We start from the raw sequence: 27,287 nt of genomic DNA, 5'->3' as shown, positions 1-27,287 counted from the left end.
TCCTTGGTCTTCCTCTTGCTTCTAATGTATTGATAAAAAGTCTTCTTGTTTCCCTTTATTCCCATAGCTAGTTTGAGCTCATTTTGTGCCTTTGCCTTTCTAATCTTGCCCCTGCATTCCTGTGTTATTTGCCTGTATTCATCCTTTGTAATCTGACCTAGTTTCCATTTTTTATATGATTCCTTTTTATTTTTTAGATCATGCAAGATCTCGTGGTTAAGCCAAGGTGGTCTTTTGCCACATATTCTATCTTTCCTACCCATCGGAATAGCTTGCTTTTAGGCCCTTAATAGTGTCCCTTTGAAAAACTGCCAACTCTCCTCAGTTGTTTTTCCCCTCAGTCTTGATTTCCATGGGACCTTACCTATCAGCTCTCTGAGCTTACCAAAATCAGCCTTCCTGAAATCCATTGTCTCTATTTTGCTGTACTCCCTTCTACCCTTCCTTAGAATTGCAAACTCTATGATTTCATGATCACTTTCACCCAAGCTTCCTTCTACTTTCAAATTCTCAACAAGTTCCTCCCTATTTGTTAAAATCAAGTCTAGAACAGCTTCCCCCCAGTAGCTTTTTCAACCTTCTGAAATAAAAAGTTGTCTGCAATGCAGTCCAGGAACTTATTGGATAGTCTGTGCCCTGCGGTGTTATTTTCTCAACGTATATCTGGGAAAATATATGATGAAGTCCTCCATCACCACCAAATCTTGGGCTTTGGATGATTTTGTTAGTTGTTTAAAAAAAGCCTCATCCACCTCTTCCACCTGGTTAGGTGGCCTGTAGTAGACTCCTAGCACGACATCACCCTTGTTTTTTACCCCTTTTATCCTAACCCAGAGACTCTCAACACTTCCGTCTCCTATGTCCATCTCCACCTCAGTCCAAGTGTGTACATTTTTAATATATAAGGCAACATCTCCTCCCTTTTTCCCGTCTATCCTTCCTGAGCAAACTATACCCATCCACATCAATATATATTGAATATATATATTTCAAAATATATTGAAATCAATATATTTGAAAATGTAAAAAACATTCAAAAATATTTTTAAAATGGTATTCTATTATTAAGAGTGTGATTAATCATGTAATAATCACGATTAATATTTTTAATTGCTTGACAGCCCTACTACATTCACACACAACATGAAATAGCTGTACTCAGAGGTTTCAGCTAGGACTGTTTATTCTTTCATATATTGTTCACAATATTAACCTCAGTCTTCTGATCTAAATTATGTATTGTAAAGAAATGTCTAAGAAACGTGTTTTTGATTGGAGTGGACAGAAGAGAGCAAGGAGATACATGATTTATTATAGGTAGGATTACATATATTCAAGAACACTACAATCTTACTACTTTTAAAGCGATCTGTGTATGAGAATAATTTTTTTTAATATATAAAGAAGATCGTCATGCTTTATAGAAAAGTTTGAAATGACACTATTTCAGCTAATTGCTCATCCTTAAAGGCAAAATTTCCAACATTATGTTTAAAGCCTTACTGTAAACTGAAATGTTGAGATTGCAAACAAATAACCTAAGATTTTGCAATTCTGTAATAATTATATACACACACAACTGAAATTCTCATATGACAATTACCCATGTTCAATATTTGGAACTTTATAAAGATTTTAATGCTTCACAGATTTTGATTTTTTTTCCTTTTGAAACAAATGTATTTGTTTGCTTGTCTCCCCCCAACTCCCTTGATTTTAACACAATAATTATATGTATTATAACTGGCTAATAGAATCTTAGAATTTAGAAGAAGGAAAGACCTATTAGAATATACAGTCAATCTCTTTGTTGGTCCAGGATTGTTTCCTTCAGCCTGTGCATTTTGTGCTTTGTCCTGTCTAGTCATGGAAGTCCCATGTAATAGGACTTCCATCACTTCTCTTTGGAGACTCCTATATAGTTGAATATAATATCACCATCATGAAGATTTTCCAGATGTGAACTCTATATTTTCTCTCTCTGAGTTTTATCTCATTTTCCCAGTTATACCTCAAGGTTCCAGGGGCACACCAGAATTATGTGGCTAAAATTTCATAATTAAGTGGCTGTTGCACACAAGCCCTTGTCCCCTCACTTTATGTACATCATCCAATACAATGTGATTAGTACAGTGAACAGAGAGGGCTTTTAGCATCTAAATAAAGTGTGGGTGTCCATCTGTAGTATTGGGAAGGAAAGCATCTCTTTCTATCCTCCCCCACTTTTGACAGAGCAAAATATGACTTTACATTTTGTGGTGGGAAGGGGACTGAATTCCTCATGCCAGCAAATTTCAACAGAAAGCAGTTGCTCTACTGTACACTCCATTCCAATAAATACTACTAATCTAAAGATGGAGCACACTGATTTTTCTGTAAATGATCAACTGTGAAATAGGTAACAGTGTCCATATTTAACACATCATCATTAGGCTTCAAGGTTAACATCCAATAAGATGAACATGGTTATTCACATCATCAATTTCTATTTGTCTTCACATTTTTATAGATATCTTTACAGCCATAAGACTGAGAGACTTCAACACAAAAGGACCCTTTGGGCCTTCTAACTCCTGGGGCCATCTGGCTGCTGGTTTGTTCCCTGCATAGACTGGAGTAGTCTAAGGGCTGTTCTATTTCATGCCAATTGCCAACAGCCCCCGGGGCATTCCTGTAGCCAGAGATTACTGGGGTGCTGGGGTACCTCAACCACACCTCAATCCCCTGGCTACTCTGCCTGAATTTAAAATATACAGTGTTGTTCTAGCCACGCTGGTCCCAGGATATTTGAAACACAAGGTGGATGAGGTAATATCTTTTATTGGACCAACTTCTGTTGGTGAGAGACACAAGATTTTGAGCTTATACAGCACTTCATCAGGTCTGCACTTCAAATGCTATTTACAACTTCTGAAACTTTTCTGATAAGAATGTGTATTTCTAATTACTGAATGGAAAGAAAAGTTCAATTTGAAATGAGATGTTAATTTCTAGTATACTATATCTATTTAAATGTGGGAACCACTGTGTGATGTAGTAGCTGATTTAATATCAATACTTGATAGCAGTACATAAATCAAGTTAGGCAGATATGTCACTTCAGATACAAGACAGAGATCCCTTATACCCAAGTACATTGAAAATGCAACACTAAGTATAGCTCAGAATTAAAATCACAAGCCATTGGAGGAACAGTATCTCATCCAAACATCTTTACAAAGACAATATTGATGATACCTAGAATGGCATATCCAGTCAGACTTTTTAAAAAAAGCAGAGCTCAAAACATAATTTAATGAAACCAGGAACTTAATACTGTAGTCCCCCTTTGTTATAGTTAAGAGCTGCCAAGTATTTCATTAATTTTAGTCCTAACCACCTGCAATCAATTATCATAAAAATTTTCAACATGCTGCATTGCATAGATGTTTATTTCTAAAAAGGCCAATATTGCATTTGTGCAGAATCACCTCCTTCTTTCCTTCTTGGTCAGCTAAAGGAAACAACATGAAATGGAAAAAAAAAACAAAATTTGGAGACATATCACAGATAGGGGCTAAGTGACTAATAAGGAAAAAATGCCTACTGGAGTAAAGATTAAATGCCATGAAACTGTGTTGGGTAAGGGAAGGAAAAGATAGCAAAGAAAGTAATTCTGATTCCTGATCCTCAGACAACATGTTGAATGTCATATCTGAAAAGAATAATATGATACACATTTTTTAAAAAGAGTTCTTTTTCTCAAAATCCTGTCTGTTTTTACTGCCATGAATTTATAAGTGATAGTATAAAATCACTAACAAATGAAAAATATTTTGAATACAAATTTAAATTACACGTATTGTTGTTGATACTTTTAGACAGATAGAACATCCTACTAAATTATACCCTGTTCTGTTTATAGTACAATGTGGAAAAAGAAAATGATAAATGAAAGTTACTAATGTCAAGGACTGTTTGAACAAATGATTTTTTATTTCAGTTTAAAGAAAAATATGTAAGATATTGATAATGGTAACTAAGAATCACTTGTATTCACAGTTTGCATTTTATGAGATGCCGGACACTTTTAATATATATGCGTAATATATTAAATGAATGGCTTTTACTCATTCTTTTTGTTACACAAGATTTTTTTTTAAAATGAATTCTGGGATAATTCTAAAAAATGCAAGTCTTACCACATAACAGAGAAAAAGGGATGTTTAAATGCAATTTGTCTTGATCCCAGTATCAGTGACTCCAGTAAAGAAAGATACTAAATCCATTCAAAAGTGATGTTGGTCAACATTCTCCTTCTAACAATGATCAGTGTGAATTCCTGGACCCAGTGAAGTCAGTGGGAGAGTTTTCCAAATGATTTCTATAAGTACAGGATTTCACTCCAGGTGTCCTTTAAAAAAAAAAAATCTATACTTATGTCTATAGAACAGCTGCCTTTAATACCATTGACTACAAGCCCTAAGTAACATGTCTGAGGAAAGCAGAAGTTGACAGAGAGGTTGCAACAAGTTGGAGTGGGATTTCCTGCCATTTCTTTATCTAACAAGATCTGTGGAGATGGAGCCCCAGTTTCTCCTCTTTGTTCAAGCCATGCCAATCAGGACTCTGGGAGAAGGGCCAACTTTCATTGCACTGTTGTTAAACTTGTGGAGTGGGGTCTCCACATAGACAACACCCGCTTTTATATTTCTGCCTCTTCTGACTTTCCCAGGGTATTGGCAACAGGTTACACCGTGTCTAGAAAGACAGGACATGGATTAAGGACAGGCAATTGAAATTCCATTCAAACAAGACAGATTATGCCTTAAGCCTAAAAGACTGGGGGAAGCAATAAAATGAGACAGTGAGAATTGGTTCTAATGTTGGGAACGAGGGGAGGGAGGAGAAGGAATGTTCTGTAGTATCTTAAATTGCTCTTAATGCTCAATTGTTGTTACGTGCATCTCATTATTTACTTGCCCTTTTTAATGTTGACTTTGCCATGGTTATCCATCCCTTTATCACTGTCATAGGACTCTGAACTTTAGAGCACAAATGTGGGGACCTGCATGAGAACCCGTAAGCTCAATTACCAGCTTAGATCTGGTTTTGCTGCCACCACCCATATTTGAGTCATTTGGGAAACTCCGTCTTCCCCCCACCCCCAAAATGTTTCCCTCCCAAGTATTATAACCCTTCCCTCAGTAGCCTTGAGAGATCCTTCATCAATTCCCTGGTGAACACCGATCCAAACCCTTGGATCTTAAAACAAGGAGGAATTACTCATCCCCCCCTCTTTTCCTTTCCCCCACCAATTCCTGTTGAGTCCCGATCCAACCCCCTTGGATCTTAACTAAGGAAAAAATCAATCAGGTTCTTAAAAATAAGACTTAATTAAAGAAAGAAAGGTGAAAGAAAACCCTCTGAGAGATTAGCATACAAGCTACTCTCACAGACAACAGATTCAAAACACAGAGGATGTTCTCCTGGGCAAAACCTTCGATACACAAAAGAAATCCCAATTTGATGATACCTCTAATTGCACAAGACAAGTTACAAAAGAAAATAAACAAACTCATTTATAACTTTTCTAATACTCACTACTCTGATAAGAGGCTGATTCCTTGATCTTTTCCACTCCAGTCAAAACTGAAATTAAACTGAGACAAAGGGAACTTCCCTCCTTCCTTTTGAAACATCCTGTCCCCCCATTGGTTTCTCTGGTCAGGTGTCAGCTAGGCTAGGTGACCTTCTTAACCCTTTACAGGTAAAAGAGTAACTATCTGTTTATGACAGTCACCTTGACATCAGACCACTGCAATGCATTTTACATAGGACTACACTTTGTCCATTCTCAAATTAGTTAATAAGTAAGCTACTTCAATGGTCTAATTCCGGGATACCTAAAAGATTGCCTAAAACTCCAGGATGAGGATCATGATCAACAATTCTACTCTTCAGGCACAATGGAACTCATGTGTGTCTAAGATAGCCCATTCTGAGGACCAGCCCCGAGGCTGTGGAATGAACTTCCACAGAAACTATGAACCATCATGAACCTTACCACCTTCTACTCCAAGTGGAAGGTGACACTTATTCAGCACTGACTTCGTGAATACAAACAGATACAAGCACATTTAAATAACAAAACAAAACCCTACCAAAACAAAACATAACTTTCTTATGTAGTTAGTTATTTCTTTTATCAATAAGGACGTTTACTCCCTAAAATGAAAAAAGTAATAAAATTCTTATGGATATTTAGGACTATCACTTAGCAAGAACGTAAACAGATTATTAGTGAATTATAATGAAAAGAGAAAAACAAGAAAAGTTTGCAGGGATCTCTTACCCGCCTTTAATATAGTCAAGGAATGAAACTTCTGTTTCAATTAGGAAGGAAAGCAATGTTACCTGAAAGCAAGTAAAACAGAATCAGGCAAGAATGGTCATTCCTTAAATCAAATACAAGTAGAAAATTAATGTACAATATTTTCAAGGCTTTTATTTATTATATTTCCTACAATATTAGGGAAGAAAGAAGATAAGCAATTCATAAATCCCTTTTGAAAGGCATGGGACAAGCCTGGAAATCTAAGAAGAGTTTTAAACGACTTTGTATTATTCTAGACTAAGCGAAGGATGCAGGGAGGTGAAAGAAAATTTCAAAGAAATATTACTGCATGTGGGGTAGAAAACAAGTGTGGTGGGAGTCACTGCATGCTACAGAGTAATGTTAGATGCTAAGACTAGTTGATCCTTTATATGAGCACTTCAACTTCATTTGAAGAGCTACATTAAATTATCTATGTATGTTGCATGTCACCTCCAGTACTTCAGTGAGTGACAATGGCCTAATCTCAAGCAAAAGAGATATAGCATTCAGCTCCATTAGATATTGCATTATATCCATAGAAGCAGAAAGTTCAGTTCAGCCCTGTTTCATTTTATCTATAACGTAACATGAAACTTCCTCACGACCTCTGACCCTTGGTGATCTGTGAAGATGAAGGTGGGGAAATTATCACTATAAAGTCCTATCAGTCTTTTGAAAGAATGATTTTTTTTAAAGGCAATGTGCAAATTTCAATTTATACTCCCATTGAACATTATCATTTTTACAGCCCTCCTGTCAATAATTAAATCATGTTGCACCATTACCTGTCAACTTAAGTACTATTATGAGTGATAAATTGTTTGTGCACAAAAGGTTTGTGACCAGACTACTTACTTCTTCCCTTGTACAAAGTAATTACAAATTTCCCACTTATTTTTCATGATACTAATAAGCATCACTATTTTAGGTGTTGTTTAAAGCTGTTCCTGTTCTCATAAGCACTTGTGTTTAAAATGTGATTTTACCTCCCATATTAAAAATGGCCACCAAGTGTTGGTGTACACTAGGTAATATGGGTACTGTTTTCCCATAGCCTTTACAAATGGCTGTGAGGCAGCCTGCAGTGAATAAATCCACCTCTTCTTAGTGCTTCTGGGGATTTGGGAGAAGGAAAACTTGGAGAGGGAAGGAAGCAAACTGTGGAGAGGCCACAGATTGAGAGCAAAACGGAAAATGTGAGTTGGAAGAGGATTGTGATAGAAACAGAAGGAGAGAGAGTGTGGAGGGCAGGGGGCTGAAGGGGCAAGGGAGCAATACAGAGGCAGATGATTAGGATGGGATTGGCAGAGAGAAAAGTCAGAGGGAGGGAGTCAGACAAGGAAGAAAATTACTACTGTTATTTTAATGGCGACCAAAAGCATGCTAGGTATCTCCCCGTACAGGGAAAATACAAAACTCGTCTCATAAAATTACATTTTAACTTCAAACAGAGAGTAACAAGACAGCCTCATCTGATGCACAATCATGTTTGCATGCAGAAACACTCACTGGTGCACTTTTCAAATACGATTGCATGCACGCACGCACATGTCAGAATACCTAACATGCACAAAAGAAGACCATGTTCTGAAAGTCAGGATGATAACATACACATATAAAATAACTATACTTTTTCTTTTAGAGACTGTTCCCTAACAAAACTTCATTATCAGATTCTGAATATTTCTGTTTTTAGCATAGATTTAATGAAAGAATATTACTCACCTTGTGCAGTAACTGAGGTTCTTTGAGATGTGCGTCCCTGTGAGCACCCCACACTTGTCATCAGAGATTTTTGGTAGCAGTGCCTGGTCTTGCGCTGCCTCCGGTGGATAATTGGCAATGTGCAACACCCCTCCCCTCCCCCATTCCTTCTCTACTGCAGAGCATAGAGTGAAACTCCAAAGTGGAGGGGAGAAGGGAGGGTAGTGGAGCACTCACAGGGACACACATCACGAAGAACCTCAGTTACTGCACAAGGTGAATAACCCTCTCTTCTTCAAATAATGTCCCTGTAGGTGCTCCACTTTAGGGGACTTCAGAGCAGTGCCCTCCAAGGGAAAGGAGAGGCTTCGTAATTGAAGTCGTGGCAGAGGATAATACAATGAATAATGCATCAGATGTTGCATGCTGTGTAAATGTATGGGTAGAGGCCCAGATCGCAGTTCTACATATGGGAACGTTGTTCAGAAAAGCTATCAAAGTCAACATTGACCTGGTGGAATGTGCACAAATCCCCTTTGGGGGTTGCAGGTTCTGTTGCTGGTAACACAGTCTGATGCATTCTGAAATCCACTTGGAGAGCCTCTGTTTGGAAATGGTGTCTTCTTTTCATCATTCCGTGATTAAAAAACAAATAATTTTGAGGATCTGCAGAATTACCTTGTTCTATCTATATTAAAAGCCAGGGCCCTGCGAACATCCAGAGTGTGGCATGTGGATTCTCATCTATCCTTCTGTGGCTTAGGATAGAATGTTGGTAAGCAGATGTGCTGGTTGAGATGGAACGAAGAGGCGATCTTTAGGTAAAAACTTGGGATGTGGTCTGAGAGTGATTTTATCTTCGGAAAAATACTCTGTAGGGTGGGTCAGTCATGAGGTCTCCTAGTTCCCGCATCTGTCTTGCAGATGTAATGGCGACTAGAAAGGCCACCTTCATTGACAGGTGGAGAAGTGAGCAAGTGGCTAATGGTTCGAACAGGTGTCTGGTGATGCCCTGGAGAACTAAGTTGAGGTCCCAAGGTGGAGTGGGAGTGAGGATTTCGGGGTTAATGTTGAGGCCTTTCAGAAAAGGTTTGGTGGTATCGAGACAGATTTTTGTTATTAATTTGCCTGAGGCATTAGGTGATTAGGGTGAGGCTGCAAGATTGTTAGAGGAGGAGATGAAGGAGCACCCCAAGGATTTAAGTTTTAAAGATTTATTAATAAAATAACAGTGGTGAGTGTTGGGGGCTTTTTACTTTACTTAGAGGAAGGAAAAAAGCATTAGTGTCCATGCCCTAACACGCTTTTATACTACACATGCACAACCCACGGCTGGCCAAGCCTGGGTGTAACATAAGAAGACGGGTAAGGCTGGACGAAAGTTCTGTTTTGTACACAGGCCGTTTAGGGTTTGCTGTTGATTTTTTACTTGTTTTTACTTTTGGGAGGGCTTTAAGCTTTGGAGGGTTTTTTTTTGGGGTGGGGAGGGGAGTTGTTTAGTGACCTTTGTTTTTTGTGCTTTTTGACCCAGTTTAAACCAGCTTTTTGTGTTTTGTGGGTTTTTTTTTTTTTTTTAGCTTTTTTAAAAACACACCAGCTTTAGGGACAAGACACAAAATTGCTGGGTTTTTTTTTTGCTGGCCTTTATTGTTTTATGAGTTTTGCAATTTTTTGCAGTTTTGCCCAGCTGACCCTCACCTTTTTTTATGGTTGGCTGGGGTTGGGTAAGATGCAGAAGTGGCTGCAGGTTTTTTGGCTGCATTGAGTTTGTTTGAGCGCCATGACTGGAGCCCATGTCTTATCTTTGGACTGAGCTGAGAGCTGAAGTGTTGAGTTAACCCAATTTTTTTTTTTTTTTTGGCCTTTTGCAACCTGCAAAGGAATTTTTTACTTTACACTTACACCTTTAATCCTTTTTGAAATGTCTTGCGATGCTTGCAACAGCATTAGCAACAGACAATGCTGATTTGCCTCCCAGGGGAGACCCCCTGAGGGAGGAGGCCATTGGGTTATGACAGTAGTGTGCACAAAAATTGACGTGCCATCAGTCTTATGGTGGAAAGTTGCTATGGCTGAGAGACGTACTCTGATTGAGCTAATAGAGAGCTCTGATATTCTAAATTCAACCAGGTAATCCAGAATCAAAGGTAAGGGTGCAGATACTGATCTTGTCTGCATCATGTGACACCAAGAATCAAAACGTCTCCATTTGTTTAAATGTGTGTGGTGGGTAGTTGGTCTGTGACTATGTAATAAAATGTTCTGTACTTCTTTGGAGCATGTCATTTCAGGTCCCTGGAGCCATGGAGCAACCATGCTTTGAGGCGGAGTGTCTCCAAATTCAGGAGCAGGATTCATCCTGATTTTTGGGACAGGAGACGAGGTAAGAGTGGAAAGGGTGAGAGGACTGCACACTGACATTCTGAGAATGTAGGGGAACCATGTTTGATGAGGCCATTTGGGGAGGGTATCAGTATTACTGTAGTTTTGTCCTCTGTGAAGCATGTGTGTTATTAGGGGAATGTAGGGGAAGGCATATAGGAGGGGAGTGTCCCAACTGATTAGAAAGGTGTCCCCAGGAGTGAAGGTCCATTCTGTCCCTGAAGCAAAACAGTGGGCATTTGGTATTGTGCTCTGTTGTGAAGAGGTCTATTGTGGGGAATCTCCACTTCTTGAATTTGTTGCAGAGAAACACTTGTGGTCCTGAGAAAAGTTCCTGCTGAGTGCATCGGCCGTAGTGTTTTGATATCTGGGTAGGGAGGTTGTTACAATGTGGACGTTGTGCAGAATGCACCAGTGCCAGTCACATGGCCTCTGCACACAGGGAGTGAGAGCGTGCAACCCCTTGTCCATTTATGTAGAATATGCATGCTAAATTGTCTGTGAGAATTTGTACGGCCTTGTTTTTCTGATCATGGGTAGGAAGTTTGCACATACATTGTGAATGGCTCTTAGTTCTAGTAGATTTATATGAATTCGGGCTTCTGTTGGGGACCAATGGCCCTGAGCAGAGCATGAGTTCAGATGTTCTCCCAAACCTATGAGGGATGCATCCATTGTAATAGTCAATGTAGGAGGGTGGCGGGGCGTGGGGAGGGCTGGGTGAAAGGCACTCCTAGGCACACATTATGTGGTTGTGTCCACCAGGATAGCGAGTCTTTTACTTTGCTTTGCACCATGAGGCATTTGTTTATACTGTGCCTTCATGGGGAATAAGTTGTTCAGAGCCAAACCTGTACAGTTTGCATCTGTAACCCCGCGTGTTGCAGGAACATATTTCCTGTTGGACCTTTTCTAGGTTGGAACGATTGTTGCAGGGGCCTGCCAGATGTGTTTGACAAGTTCCATGATTGCATCATTCATAGGTAAAGTGATTTTAGATGATACTGATGTTTGCAGGATGTCAACAAGCTTATGTCATGTCTCCTGCACTTCCCACAGTGAGATGTCAAGGGAATCTGCAACTCTCTTATAGAGATCCTAGAAACGTATAAAGTCATTTCCCACATTGGGAGGAGGGCGCATGATGGTGTCGTCTGGGAATGATGAAAGAAAATGGGTTGTTGCTTTGACCTCCTGGCCAGAGATTTCTTCCTGTTCTCCAATCATCTGTTCAGGGTGCTCAGATGGTCCTGGTACTGCTGTGTACCCTCCCATTGTATGCTAGGAGGTTTGAGGTGGTGAGGGGGATGCGCCATCCAGGGGGCCCAATACTGCCACTGTGGAGTGAAGGGAATAGGTACCATTCATGGCTGCCCATACCACTGCTGTTCTTTGGCCCTTGTATAGTACTCTTGAGTGGTGGGGCCGGTTTGATCATTTTGCAGATGGGGGAAGAGTGATGTGAGGGATGTTTCTTCCTCGTCCTCATCATTGCTCAAAAATGGGTGAGCAGAAATCGGTGTAGTGGTGGGATGGCTCAGTTCCGAGAGTGCTGTTGTCATCTTGGTGCTGAGAATGGGAGAGTCAGGTGTTGAGGACACCCTGAGGTCTCTGGGAAGTAAGAATTGTTGTGGTGTTGACAGCCTTGGTGCCATTGATGTGGTAAGAGTGGTTACTGGCTGCTGTGGAGCTGTTGTCAGTATGGGTGCAATTGTCAATTGCGCAGTGCTGATAGGAGGTGGCAGCATAGACCGCAGTTGTTTTCATGTGCCCAGTGCCGAGTGTCGAGACTGCTCTGCTGGTGCCAAGGCATGGGGTTTGTGTTTCCCCTGGGTGCCTGCATTGGAGCTAGCTCTCTTGGAGTCTTTAGCTCTTGCGGTATCCATGGTACCAGAGGCTCCCGCTATCTCGGCTGTGGAGCCTGTCGGTACCAACAAGGTCTCTCGGTTTGGGGAATGCTATTTCTTGGTCAGTTCCTGAGCCGGTGAGGATAGTATATGCTTCTTAGCCACCTTTTTATCGTGGTGGTCTGTCACGTGAGTCACAGACAAAGAAGAGCTCGTCAGAAGCTGCAGTCGGTGAACTGTGTCTCGGTGGCATGTGTGTTTCTGGTTCAGATGCTGGCCGGAGAGACTTTTCCATGAACAGCAGTTTAAGCTGCAAGTCTCTGACTTTCCTGGTCTGAGCTCTCAGTTTATGACAATGAGGGCACTTTTGAGGCACATGTCCGACACTGGGATCGATAGCCTACAGGTGAGGCAGTGTTTAAAGCCTGGAGAACCAGTCATGCCCCTGAGGGGAGAACCAGGAGTAACGGTTCAACAAAAACCTATTTCTATTCAGGAAACAAAGAATTTTTGTTTTAAATAACGGGGATAAGGAAACGAAAGGAGTTAACTATTTATAACAAAACTAGAACTAACTGGGGTATGCTATGCTAACTAAGCTCTGAGGAGCTGCTGAATGCTCCAACTCATAGCCAAGGGCGATAGAGAAGGAACTGAGGGGGAGTTAGTCACACAGCACCAGTTAACAACCTGAGGCAGCACTAGACGTGGACTGTGCATGTGTGATCCAACCAGGCACTGCTACCACAAATCTCTGATTACAAGCGCAGGGGCGCTCAATACCTAAAGTGGAGCACTCACAGGGACATCGTGCCAACATACTGATGCAGTATTTTACTACTTTGTTCTAACATATTAAAATCTACCACTGGCAATATATTAACGTGAAAGAAAATCACTCACTCCTTCAATAAGATCTTACCATCAAATTACCATATAAATACATTTTCTTCTATTCTGGATCTTTTTCCGCAAGTTTGTGGAAAAGACAATGGCACTTGCCCCATTTTTTAACAGAAAAATATATACAGGAATAATCACTTTCCACCTCAAGGCTGCAATCCTGCATATGGAAGTCCCACTGACTTCAGTCAGACTGCTCACATGAGTAAAATTAAGCATATATGTTTTTGCAGAACCAGCCCACATCTGTATTTAGTCTGACTTTCTGAAATACAAATTCTTGTTGATTTAGATTTATTCTTGTCTTATATTAAATTATGCTTTGATTCTCCTGGATGCCAGAATATTAAAATCAGCATTGCAGTTATTACAGTGGATCAAACTAACATAACTGAGAATAAAAAGGCTCTTGCATTTTTACCAAATACTTCACATTATTACTGGTTGTTAGTACCTCCATGATTAAAAAACATTAGCACTCTTGCAAATTACAGTCACAGCATTTCTTCAATCTAATTCTGCCAAAAATTAAGAGACTAAAGATTAAATACTTTCATAAACACTAAGGACACAATCTATCATCCCTTATTTGTTCATGTCTCTGTACACTATCTGAATAACTAAGAAAAACATGTTTATGCGTTCTAAAAGTCAACATGTATTCCAGATAAAAATCAACACTGCCTCCAGCAATTCTAAACTCACAAGGAACCCAAAATTACATTTTGGATAAAGCTTTCACGAGACACTCATTTAAGAAGAGAAAAGAGGGGAATGTAGAAAAACTGAGTTATAGTAAATACTTTACTCTTGCATTCTTCAAAGTCTTTCTCTAACACTGTCAAATTAGTTTGAAGACACTTTATTTCAAGAAGTCAGACAGAAAAGGAAAGCATCAGTTAATATAAAAAGTATCTACTTACTGTTCCAGAATTAATATATTTTTTCTTTTTTCCTTTTTTCTTTGGATTGATTACCTAGAAGGGCAGATAAAACTATTACAGATGCATCATTCATTATGCAGTTGACATAGTGAAAATACTTAAGCTCCTCTTCAGGTACGAAGTAGTATTCTTTAGGTGTATGACACAATAATAATTACACTTATGAACTGATACTCAGGAAGTCTTATCAGATACTTCACAATGACTCACAACAGGTCACTTGCAATTAGTAAGAAAGACTACACTGTTGCTGCTGAATAGAGCCAGAAGAGTTTGCGTAGTGTATCAAGATTTTTGACAAAAAAATAGAAAAAAAACTTGCATTGTTTTGTGAATTTTTACTTCCATTTCTTGCCCAACTCTAGTACCCAGCATAGTAACACAGTTTTAGTTTACCTTTTACATAAAAGGGACTTGCAAAGTCCAAATTTCCCACTCGTAGAAGCAATTTGCTTCTGCAAAAAGATGCAATTGTAATTCATGCTCCTTCAATGAATTGTACATGCAAATCTTAGTATTTTCAAGTTTACCTAATTATGAATGCCGAAGGACAGACATGACGCTACTAAAACTTGGTGCCCACAGTGATTTGTACTCACAGAAAATGTGGGCATGAACTGTTTGCCTAAACAGATAAGTTAGCCTTTAGACCAGCTGAAAATTTACAGGGTTACTCCCTTGTTGCTACGGTAAGAACATGAAGGCATCCTAGAAGCATTTTTTAAGAATATATTTTTCAGACTTGAGCATCATGATTTACACTTTTGCAAAATCTTTTGAAATTTCACAATGTGAATTTTCATAACAGAAAAAGAAATCTATTGATTGAAACTAGAGAACTTCAGATATATTAGAAAATGCTCTGTAACAAAGTAATACATGCAGTAATAGCCTTACTTCCAGAGTTCTTCTGATCTCACTCTGTCAGATCACTCAGAAGAACTACTGCTCATTTTTTAGATGAATCTAGTGTTCAAGTAAGTGACAGCTTAATAGTAGTGGTAGAACCAGTCACAGTAAAAATGAGGAAGTATGTATACTATTCTACACACTTCTAAAAATGACAGTCATTTGAAGGACTATTGATGAGTCAAACTGTTGTCTTTATGGATGTGAGCAAATGCCCAACAGGGACTTGAAGCTACCTTCAAAGAATGGGTAAACTGGTTTGGTTAAAATAAGAATTAACACAAAATTATCACCCATGCATTAAAATAAACCAAGCAAATTTGTTTGCTTGAATAAAAATGTCAGGATTTGGCATAGTCTTTCCCTTGGTTTTATATAACAGAACCACCAAACTAGATCACAATGCAGTCACAATATTTGTATAATGTGGCATAAAGCATAGGCATATGCTGCAGTTATAGTTTGACATGCAGAAAACCAGAAGCAAATACCACTGTTTTTTTTTTTTCTGTGGGGGCTCCAGTCCTGGAGCCCCCACGGAGTCAGTGCCTATGACTAGGGAGCCACAGAGGAGCAGCATTCATGAAGGAAAGCAAGCAGCAATGCCAGCCATTCTGTGCATCCAGGTCAGCTGCCCCACACGGGCACAGGATGGGAGTGCAGGGCTTAGGGGAGAAGGGGGCACAGGAGGGCTTAGGGGAGAAGGGGAGTACAGGGCTTAGGGGGTGCAGAAGGTGGTTGAGAAGAAAGGGGCACAATGCAAGGATTAGAGAAGGGGCACAAGAATGGTATGGGGAGAATGGGTTATTCATTATTATAGTTATCGTGTATTTTACAAATATTTTCAGACATATGTCTCAAATTAGATGCCTGAAATCACACATTATTTTATCATTGACCATTGTCTCTCAGCTTCCCTGCACTGTGTCCATCAACCCCTCTGTCTGCCTGGGGTCTCTCCTTCCCAAATATTTGATTCTGAAACCTTTACGCTGCAATGAGGCCTGACTCATGCACTTAATCCCACTGAACTCATGAAAGATGCAGGATCTGTTCCCAGCTCCTGCTGTAGCTCAACAGCTCAGAGATTGGAACAGCACTATATATATCTGTATTGATTTGTCTGTAAACATTTTAACGTTTTGCTGCTGCCAGGAAGAATAAAGAACGATTCTATGTTCTACTATACAGTTTTTGTATCCTGAAGTAAAATCACCTATGCCAGACTCCAGTTGGCTATATATAGCACATGTTGTAAGAGATAAAGCATGTTTTCTTGCCAATTCTGAGACAGACACTGCAGATGTATAATGTTGTTAAAGCCCAAATGTATGGGTTTGTACAGGAGGAATTTGCCTACAAATCACTTCCTAACAAAAATAATTTCTTCAGAATAAGCAGTGGAATCAACTTTTGTAATACTGACTAGCCTAATCAAATCAGCATTTTTCTAAAGACTGTTTATTAGCAGACAACGTATGTCCAAGTCCAAAATGTATACCCCTTGTGCTGTAGTTTTTGCACTTTATATATTTTTATTATTGCTTTTTATTTTTTTAGCTAGCACAGAAGTTGTTAATGGTTGTTAAATGCTATACTTATATAGTATATATACACACACACTATGGTATACTGGAGAAGCAAACACTGTGTTCTGTATTCTTTTTGACTGGCTACTGTGAGTATGTTTTTTAAGACTTAATCTCTTGCAACTCCAGTTCAACAGCTATGGATAGTGAAAATTCCTGTAGTAGATGATGCAGTGTCCATCCTTTACTGGAATGTGTGAAAGACTGTATTTATGTTTTAGATTACTTACCTCCTACTTTTTAAAAAAATTACAAACAAAAAAACAAAAACAGGTCAAACAAGTCTTTATCTTGTTTGTTTGAAAATATTAACTCTGCAATAACAGACCAACAAGAAGGAAAGCAAATCTATAAATGATCCTTTCTCACAGCATTCTATTAAACTAGCTGGACAGAGCAGATAACAGACAAACTCAAGGAAGCAGAATCTTTTACGATGTACAGAAAGATCTGTTGTTCTATATAGCGTTTTGAAGTTGAATTTTCCCCCCGCAATCATGTGATGTGACACTATGACAAATGTCTTGTAATTTAGCGGTTCTCTGTTTTTTTGCCTTCAGAACTTGATGCCCTGAGAGCAGTGGCTGCTGGCTGGACACCAAGCTTTGAAGGCGGTGCTCCCACCAGCAGCAGCTTAAAGTCAGGTGGTAATAATACATCATATACCATTCCACCCTTACTTCTCAGCCGCTGCTGGCAGTGGCAATGCCTTCAGAGCTCAGAGCCCAGTTAACAGCTGCCACTCTACGGCCACCCAGCCAGTGCTTAATTTTTGTTGGGGCTGAGCTCTGGAACCTCTTTCAATAAAAATTAAGCAATGGGGAGAGGCAGCGGGGTTCTGGGGTGGTGGGGAGCCCATGGGAGCCAGGGACTGGGGAGTCCATGGAGGGTGCCACACCAACAGGGATGCCAAAATACAAGTTTGTCCAGAGTGCCATTTTCCCTAAGGCTGACCCTGCTAGCTCCTCAGCTTGCCAGGGATGCAGAAGGGTACTTCCTCCTCCTTCTCCATATTACCAGTGGGAGCACTGAGAGCACAGGAGAAGTTTCTTGCTCTCAGTTCCCGTGACTGATACCAGAGCAGCTCCTAGCTGCTGTGAGGAGCAAGAGCAAGGAAAGTCATGCCCAGTGCCTATAGCCTTAGAACAGTGCACGCTCAATCACTCTTATGCAGAATTTGTCCAGCACACAGGAGCAGCATGATGGTGAAGCATGCGCAAACTAAGCCATCAAACTTCTACAAGTTTTACTGAGCATCTGTGAACTGAGATTTTCAGAGGTTCAGAACTTGGCCAAAGTTGGATGGCTTCTCATGGGGATGCCAACAGGCACATCCCCGGCATTAGGGTGATCCATCCTGCTGCCAAATTTCAATCACTTTTCCAAATCTAGAGTGGCTCAATTAAACGGTTGCAAGAATTTTGTTAATAGGAACAAAACAATATATTTTTCCCTCACTTCGTTCTGAGAAATGGCTAAACCATTTTTGCAGAATATTTTCCAAATAAATTCAACATGAAGCAGACACCCAGTATGAACAATTTCAGCCCAAAGTTAAAGTTTGGCAAAGCTGTGAACAACTGAAAAGAGAGTATTGTAATGGAAAGTAGCCCCTATAATAAAAATCTTGCCAGCCATATAAAAAACCCACCACCAACCAAAAAACATTTCCCCTTTGAATGTCTGCTCAAAGTCAGCTGTATAGCTAAGTCAGTTTCACTACAAACACACTGAGCAAGATGGGAGCACATTTTCAAACACTGGAAGTGGAAGCAAAGACATTTTATCAGTGATATTGATCAACTAATCTCCCAGACAACTATGAAAGAGGAATCCATATGGCTTACTGCCAAGTTTTACTATATATTACCCACAGATGTTCTGTGAATGACAAGGAATTAAAATATTCATATTTGAAATCATGGTACAGCTATTAAAATGTACATTGTATAAAACCAATGTCCTATTATATTTTTTTTTGCAATATGGGACCATTGTGATATAAAAGACAAGGGAATGCATGCTGGTTAAAATTTTATTCATTTTCCCCCCTCAAATTTCAGATATGCTTGCAATTAAAACACAACTTGTTTAACTATTGAGAGCCGCTAACCCTGACTGTCCTAGAAAACTAGATGAACTCTTGGCTGGGTTTAAAATGAAGAATGAAGACCACTGACAGAACAAGGAGCAATGGTCTCAAGTTGCAGTGGGGGAGGTTTAGGTTGGATATTAGGAAACACTATTTCACTAGGAGGATGTGTGTGGAAGAGGAGAAATAACTGACAAGGATTTGTAGGGGATCTTAATGCATGACAGTCTCTGTTAGCCAGAGTTAGGCTAGCTTGTAACCCTAATAACACGATATTTGTAGAAGCAAGGATTGTGTGAGGTGAGTGGAAAAGAACTGTGTGAGAAGTTGTTTTTTGACCTTGTGTAGATAATACAATATGTAGACTGGCGTCTCTTAAGTGAGAAAAACAAGATATCAGGATGACCTATGTATAAACAAAATGCAGCTATTGCTTACTATTGTCTGTAACAAAAAGTATAAATACCTGCTGTACTTCTTTACCTGTTGAGAGACCTGTCTAGGAAGGGGAGATCCTATGTCCTAGTGCACTCTCTCCCTGTTCTAGCTGCTAAACAGAATAAAGTATCTGACTCTGCTGCACCCAAACAAAAAGTGAGAACTGAGTTTTTCTCTGACAGAGGTGAAGCACATGAATGGGTTACCTAGGGAGGTGGTGGAATCTCCATCCTTAGAGGTTTTTAAGGCCTAGCTTAACAAAGCCCTGGCTGAGATGATTTAGTTGGTGTTGGTCCTGCTTTGAGCAGGGATTGGATTAGATGATCTCCTGAGGTCTCTTCCAACCCTGATATTCTATGATTCTAAGGGGAAAAAAATCCACTGAGGTAGGGATAGACTACTACTATCCCTAAATCCACAATATGGGGGCCCATTCACACTCTCAAAGTTCTCTTTTCAGCTAGTAGGTACAAAATAGTGAAAAGAGAACCCAGCTCCACAATTTTTATCTTGCTGGGTTCATCATTGTGGTGCCCCAGTGTATCTGTTTGGCAAGGTGTTGGTTATAATTGCTAAGTAGTTACCATTAAAAGTAGACTATTTATAGAATCAGGTAAAGATTATTCTCCCCTTCATAGAGTATACGGGCTATAAAGTTCCTTTAAATAGCCAAGAGAATTCTCCTGGCACAGTAAAAAGATAGGAGTTGTGCCAGACCCAGAAAAATCATAGAATATCTAAGTTGGAAGGGACCTCAAGAGGTCATCTAGTCCAACCCCCTGCTCAAAGCAGGACCAATCGCCAGACAGATTTTTGCCCCAGATACCTAAATGGCCCCCTTAAGGATTGAACTCACAACTCTGGGTTTAGCAGGCCAATGCTCAAACCACTGAGCTATCCCCCCCAGAGGGATATCTCCATACTGCTACAAAGATTCTGCCTTTTATCACAGCTCAATGGAGGCTGCTGTAAATTAGAGTTAATTAGTTAGAGTTAAGGGCTGCTCTGGCCCAAATCTGAGCAACACAAACGTGGCTTAAAAGCTACCCTTACTCCATCCTGATGGACTTTATTTTAAGGGACATTTAGGGAAACACCATTTCTTTACCTGATTCTTTAAATAGTCTACTCACCTAACAGTGAATCTGGCTTAGTCAGGAAGGGCACGTGAGAGCTACAAGAGACCAGGGGACTAGAGGAAGTCCCTGAAGAAAGACAGTAACAGTCAGTCAGGAAGAGGTCTCTGGGGAATACTGCACAGGCCCTCCCAAGGAAAATGAAATAATTTACTATGAGACTGTATATGTTTGGGACCTGGGAGAAGCTGAAGGCAGGAAAGGAGCAAAAGGGGTTTGCTGGCTGGTGTCCCCAAGCCAGAGAGCCTGGGCTGAAGGCAAAAAGAGTGGCAGAGGGAGTTGCCTGTTCGCTCTAAGCTGGATAATCAGAACCAAGGGCCAGAGAGGACTAAAGGCAGGGGAGCAATGGAGGAGCTTAAGACCATAAGAATGGCAATACTTGATCAGACCAATGGTCCATCTAACTCAGTTTTCTGTCTTCCGACAGTGGCTAGTGTCAGATGCTTCAGAGGGAGTTAACAGAACGAGGAAATGCATTGAGTGATCTATCTCATCATCCAACCTGAGCTTCTAGCAGTCACAGATTTAGGGACACACAGAGCAGGCAGTTGTACTCCTGATCATTTTGACTACTAGCTCCTGATGGACCTATACTCCATGAACTCATCTAATTTTTTTTTTTGAACTCGTTACATTTTTGACCTTCACAACATGCCCTAGCAACAAGTTAAACAGGCTGATTGTGCATTGTGTAAAGAAATACTTCCTTTTGTTTGTTTTAAACATACTGCCTATTAATTTCACTGAGTCCCCCCTGGTTCTTGTGTTATGTGAAAGGGTAAATAACACTTCCCTATTCACTCACTTTCTCCACACCATTCATGATTTTATAGACCTCTACGATAATCCCCCTTTAGTCATCTCTTTTCTAAACTGAACAGTCCCAGTCTTTTTAATCTTTCCTCATATAGAAGCTGTTCTATGCCCCTAACAATTTTTGTTGTCCTTCTCTGTCCTTTCCAATTCTAATATGTTTTTTGAGATGTGGTGACCATAACTGCATGGTATGCCAGGTGTGGGTGTACCATGGATTTATGTAGCGGCATATTTTCTGTCTTATTAGCTGTCCCTTTCCTAATGGTTCCTAACATACTGTTGGCTTTTGATTGTACTGCTGCTTCACATAGTTCTCTGAAAACATCTGCTCTATTCACAATGATTTTAAGATCTCTTTACTGAGTGGTAATAGCTAATTTAGACCCCATCACTTTGTATGTATAGTTGGGATTATGTTTTTGAATGTGCTTTGCTTACCTGCTGATGTCTCCACGCCTGAAGAGATGGACCCTGAGGAACTGTGAGAGGGACGGGGGAGTGAGGGATGATCCCCTAGCAAGGATACTCACAGTGGAGAGGCTGTGGAGGTTTCCACTGTGAAGAGCAGGGTTGCATTCAAGTTGGAAGGGCTGAGGTGGCTGTCCTAGTTCAATGAGAGGAGAGGGCTGTGCTAGAGAGCTGCAGCATGATGAGGAACATCAGGGCTGTACGTTGCATGCACTATTGGGACTATGGTTGTGGGACTTTTCTTGTGATTTATGCGCACAGAACTGTTGTAATAAACTAACCCCAAAAGGGCTATTTGCCCTCACAAAGACTCTTTGAATTATCTCCCGTGAAACTGAAGTAGGAAAACTGAGCCAGATTCACTTGTCATGCTGTGGCCTGCTGCAAGAGGGTGCTCCTGGCAGGACTGCCCTAGATACTCTTATTGAAGAGGGGTTATGCTAAAATTTAACCTAATAGGCTATGCGATCGGGGGGTAGTGATGCCAAATATAAGTGAAAAAGACAGAGTGGATGGGGACAGGTACTCCTACCTGATGGTGTGAACTCTGTTTAAAGAATCCTAGCTGCCATTTGACCTTCCTCCTGCAGTGTTTAAAGATAGAACTGATCAGATTTAACTGAGAGTCTTTGTTTCTTCTCAGTGAAATCACTGATAGATTGGTTTAGCTGGATGAGCCTTAGACCTGGTGTGGGGACAGTACTGCAGTCAAAGGAAATGCAGAGGAAGCAGCACTGGTTCTCCTCTACCCAGTGAAATTACTAAAAGCTGAAATCATTAAGTACTGGGAGCTAAGTGATGGAATCTCAGAACACTGCATTGCAGCTAAAGGAAGTGGCGAGCAAAGGCAGCAGCAATGTTAGCAAGCAGAGGCAGCAACAGTGATCAGTACCAGCAAAGATCAGCTGCAGAGGTATCACTCAGCCAATCCTCCTTCCAAGGAGCAGGAATTAAACCCACCTGACTGCATCCTTGGATTTTGAGATGTTGGTGACCACGGACAACCAACAGTAGGTGCAGCAGACAGCAAAGGGAATAGTGTGCATGACAGGAGTCTGCTAGAGGGCAAATATACTGGTCACTGGATGAGTAGTTTTCTGTTCCCTGAGTGACTAGAGCAGGGGCTGCACTACAGTCATCAGGAACCTGCTAGAACCAATTAACGCCAACAGGCTGATTAGAACACTTGCAGCCAATCAAGGCAGGCTAATCAGGGCACCTGGGTTTAAAAAGGAGCTCACTCCAGTCAGGCAGAGAGGAGCTAGAGGAGAGGAAGTGCGTGTGAGGAGCTGGGAGCAAGAGGCACAAGGAGCTGAGAGTGAGAGGGTGTGCTGCTGGAGGACTACGGAGTACAAGCGTTATCAGACACCAGGAGGAAGGTCTTGTGGTGAGGATAAAGAGGTGTTTGGAGGAGGCCATAGGGAAGTAGCCCAGGGAGTTATAGCTGTCATGCAGCTGTTACAAGAGGCACTATAGACAGCTGCAATCCACAGGGCCCTGGGCTGGAAACCGGAGTAGAGGGCGGATCTGGGTTCCCCCCAAACCTCCCAACTCCTGATCAGACAGAAGGAGTTGATTCAGACTGTGGAGAAGATCACTGAGATGAGCAAATCTGCCCATAAGCGCAGGACTCACCAAGGTAGAGGAGGAACTTTGTCACACATTTTAAAGGGACATTCATCTGTCAAGACTTTCACACCACAAGATGGGAAACTGAGACAAATGATTACTGTCCAAGATAGTGCGAGGTGGACTATCATAACCTAGTCCCAGATTTGGACCTTAGCGTCCAAAATATGGGGGTTAGCATGAAAACCTCCAAGCTTAGTTACCAGCTTGGACCTGGTAAAGCTGCCACCACCCAAAAAATTAGAGTGTTTTGGGGCACTCTGGTCCCCCCAAAAACCTTCCCTGGGGATCCCAAGACCCAAATCCCTTGAGTCTCACAACAAAGGGAAATAAACCTTTTCCCTTCCCCCCTCCAGGTGTTCCTGGAGAGATACACAGAAGCAAACTCCGTGAATCTAAACAGAGGGAGTCCACCCTCTCTGTTTCCAGTCCTGGAAACACAAGCACTTCCCTCTTCGCCCAGAGGGACTGCAAAGTCAGGCTAGTAAATCTAACACACACATCTCCCCCTGACTTCTTCCTCCCACCAATTCCCTGGTGAGCTGCAGACTCAATTCCCGGGAGTTCCCCACTAAAGAAAAACTCCAACAGGTCTTAAAAAGAAAGCTTTATATAAAAAGAAAGAAAAATACAAAAAAATGGTCTCTCTGTATTAAGGTGACAAATACAGGGTCATTTGCTTAAAAGAAAATTGAATAAACAGCCTTATTCAAAAAGAATACAATTCAAAGCACTCCAGCAACTATAGACATGTAAATACAAAACAACAAACCAACTTTGTACTCACAACTTGGAAACAGAAGATTAGAAAGCAGGAAATAGAAAAATCCTTCTCATAGCTGAGAGGGACAGGCAGAAGACCAAGAACAAAGGACTCCCACACAAAGTTCCCTCCACCCAGATTTGAAAAAGTCTGGTTTCCTGATTGGTCCTCTGGTCAGGTGCTTCAGGTTACTTTTTTTCCAAGTGAAGGACACATTAACCCTTAGCTATCTGTTTATGACATGGACATTTACTTATTGTTTACATACTTATGAATCACTGTTGTGGCGTTCTGGCACATTAAAGTTGTGTTCCCTCTCCTTTTAACAGAAATTTTCTTTTGTTATATACTGTGACAGGGTCAGGCCAGATGGCTACAGGAGAGTGATAGAAGGCAGATATATTAGCGCCTCCCTTTTCCTTGGGTAAGGTAATAGGGGGAGTTCCGGAACAATCAGGAACTTGCTGGAACCAATTAAGAAGCTGCTAGAATCAATTAAGACAGACAGGCTAATCAGGGCATCTGATTTAAAAAGGACTTCACTTCTATCAGCGAGAGGTGCACACGGAGCTGAGAGTGAGAGGGTGTCCTGCTGGAGGTCTGAGAAGTACAAATGCTATTTGGCATCCAGAAGAAGGTCCCGTGGTGAAGATACAGAAGGTGTTGGGAGGAGGCCACAGGGAAGTAGCCCAGGGAGTTGTAGCTGTTGCACAGGTGTTACATGAAACAGTGCAGATGGCTGTGATCCACAGGGCCCTGGGCTGGAACCCGGAGTAGAGGGCGGGCCCAGGTTCCCTTTGTCCCCCCCAACTCCCTATTGGATACAGGAGGAGTTGACCTGGACTATGGGTCCCACCAGAGGGGAAGGTCCCTGGCCTATCCCCCAACCCACTAGGTGGGTCAGTAGAGACTCTGGAGATTGTTTTCCTCCCTTTCCCCATGCTGGCCAGTGATGAGATTAGCTGAGTGAACAGCAGATTTGAGTCACTAGCAAAAGTGACCAAACTGAGGGCTGACGTGAATCTCTGAGATGAGCAAATCCGCCAATAAGCACAGGACCCACCTAGGCACAGGAGGAACTTTGTCACAATACAGATTCAGTGCCTGCAAGTTGGGAAGTATTATGTAATACTTGCTTACACAAACACAGAGATTTATTAGGACGCAGCACGTACCAACTCCAGCACACACAGACCAGACTGAATTTCTTGCTAACCCTCTACGTCAGATCAACAACATAACATAAGACAACTTCATGCTAAGATAAAGACATAGAACCATCTACTGATAGAGGTGATGTCTACACTAATCATTACAACTACCCCCCCCCTCCAGTTAAATAAGAATTTAAATAGTAACTCCTAAGAATCCAGGTAGTTTGCGATTTATGCAGGTTTCTGTGTTCATCTGCCCACTCGAGTCTTGTATTCTGTCATGGACATATTGCTTACAGTTGGATCTAGATATCTGTGAGTGCAGGTTTCATGCCCTCTGGGTTAGACCTGTCTCTTGTAGATTGAGATCCTGAGAACAGCCTGGCAATTTCTCCCGCACAACCGGTCTCCTATTACAAGCCACAGGAGCCAACTGGAGTATGTCCAAATCCTCCTCTGCATCCTTTTGGATTCGGCTGTTGAGCATCCACAGTGTTTGTCCTCCCCGTTCTTTCAATGAATCAGAATGTCAGTTCTTGATGCAGTACAAATAGATGAGGCTCTTGCTTTTTGTATTGGCAAATACAAGTTGTTTAGTTTCTCTATCACTGTGTAAGGTCCCCTCCACTAAGAGGTCAATTTGGGATTTTTTTCTAGGCTGTTTTTTTCCAGTTGCATGGCCACATCTTCTTTCCTGAATGGGCACATATTTTCCCATTTTTCTGGCATCTGGTATCTGGCATGGTTACTTCTGGCCTATCTGTTCCTCCGCCTTCTGGAATTTTGTCCTCAGGTCACTTATGTAATACTCTGCCACATCACCTACCTGTGCGGGTGCAGGGCTTTGCCAGTTCTTGCTGCCTGAACATCAAGTCACAGGAAATCATGGGTTTGCAGAGTCCAAAATCTCATAAGGAGAGTAATGGATAATTGAATCACAGCTGATGTTGGTATGCCAAGACAACAAAAGGTGACTTTGAAACCCAATTTTGTTGGGTCTTCACTGACTAAGACTTTAAGCAGAGAACCAAATATGTGGTTTATTCTCTTCACTTCCCCATTATTCACAGAGTGGGCAACAGTAGTCCAGTAGTTGGTTATCTGGAGATGTCGACAAATCTCGCATAATAACTGTGATTCAAATTCCTTCCCCAATCAGTGTAGAAGCAGCTTAGTGGACCAAACTGCAACACTACATGTTTCATCAATGCATTCATAACTCTCTCAGTCCTTTTATGCTTCAGGAGTTGCACCACCACATGCTTTGAAAAAGAGTGATACATCACCAGCAAATACTGATTTCCAGCAGGTGTTTCTGGCCTTTCAAGTCAATTTGTATGAACTCCCAGAGCTTAATATGTTGAAGCATTTCCCCTAAAAGAGCTCTGCCTGTTCTTGCTGGTGTTTTCCTTTGACGACAAATAAGTACCTAGTCCTTAACATCTGCAGCTATGCCTTACCAAAAAAAATCTGTCTGACACTGGGAGAATACCAAGGCCAACCAGAGCTGGAGGGGCCACATCCTGAGTCTGTCGCGACGAACCACATACTTGCACGCCAACATATGACCCAGGAGTTGGAGGCACGCTCTGGTGGTCATCACAGGGAACCTTGTGACCACGCCAATGAGCTCCCATACGGTTTTGAATCTGTCCAGAAGGAGGGAGGCTCTGGTCGACATCACATCCATAATCGTCCCCAATGAATTCTATGCACTACACCAGTACTGATGTGGACTTGATGTTGTTTACCAATAGCCCCAGTGTGGCGCATGTGGACAGGAGGAGTGTTACATGATCCTGTACCTGTGACCTGGAGCTGCCCCTGACCAGCCAGTCGTTGAGGTAGGGAAAGATCTGGACCCTCCCACACACTGATGCCTGAGGTAGGCCGCTAACACAGATAAACGCTTTGTGAAGACTCTGGAGCTATGGATAGGCCAAACGGGAGCACAGTTTGGCTCCTGCCCTACCGTGAAGCGGAGGAAACGCCTGTGGCCCTCGAATATACGAATGTGAAAGTACATGTCCTGTAGATTGAGGGCGGCGTGCCAGTCTCTGAGATCCAGGGAGGGGATGATGGAGGCCAGAGAGATCATGCGAAACTTGAACTTGGAAATATTTAAGAGTAGGTTAGATAAATGTCTATCAGGGAT

The 27,287-nt window shown here is 41.3% G+C and overlaps 1 protein-coding gene across 5 annotated transcripts in view; it reads right to left on the bottom strand.

Annotated features, from left to right (window-relative positions):
* Nucleotides 1-27,287, bottom strand: part of CPNE8 (copine 8) — a 269,466-nt gene that overhangs the window by 98,131 nt on the left and 144,048 nt on the right. For 3 of the 5 annotated variants that reach the window (XM_050936194.1, XM_050936195.1, XM_050936196.1), the window contains 2 exons: nucleotides 14,118-14,171; nucleotides 6,335-6,396 (listed from right to left, as the gene is read on the bottom strand). In XM_050936194.1, coding sequence (XP_050792151.1) covers nucleotides 6,335-6,396; nucleotides 14,118-14,171 — 116 coding nt within the window. Of the gene's footprint in view, nucleotides 1-6,334; nucleotides 6,397-14,117; nucleotides 14,172-22,118; nucleotides 22,171-27,287 lie in introns of all 5 variants that reach the window. The other 2 variants (XM_050936193.1, XM_050936192.1) reach the window with 1 other exon arrangement.

This window comes from Gopherus flavomarginatus, chromosome 1 (assembly GCF_025201925.1).
Source record: "Gopherus flavomarginatus isolate rGopFla2 chromosome 1, rGopFla2.mat.asm, whole genome shotgun sequence".
Lineage (NCBI taxonomy): Eukaryota > Metazoa > Chordata > Testudines > Testudinidae > Gopherus > Gopherus flavomarginatus.
Note: the sequence above shows the minus strand (reverse complement) of the source record. Positions and strands in the feature narration are given on the sequence as shown.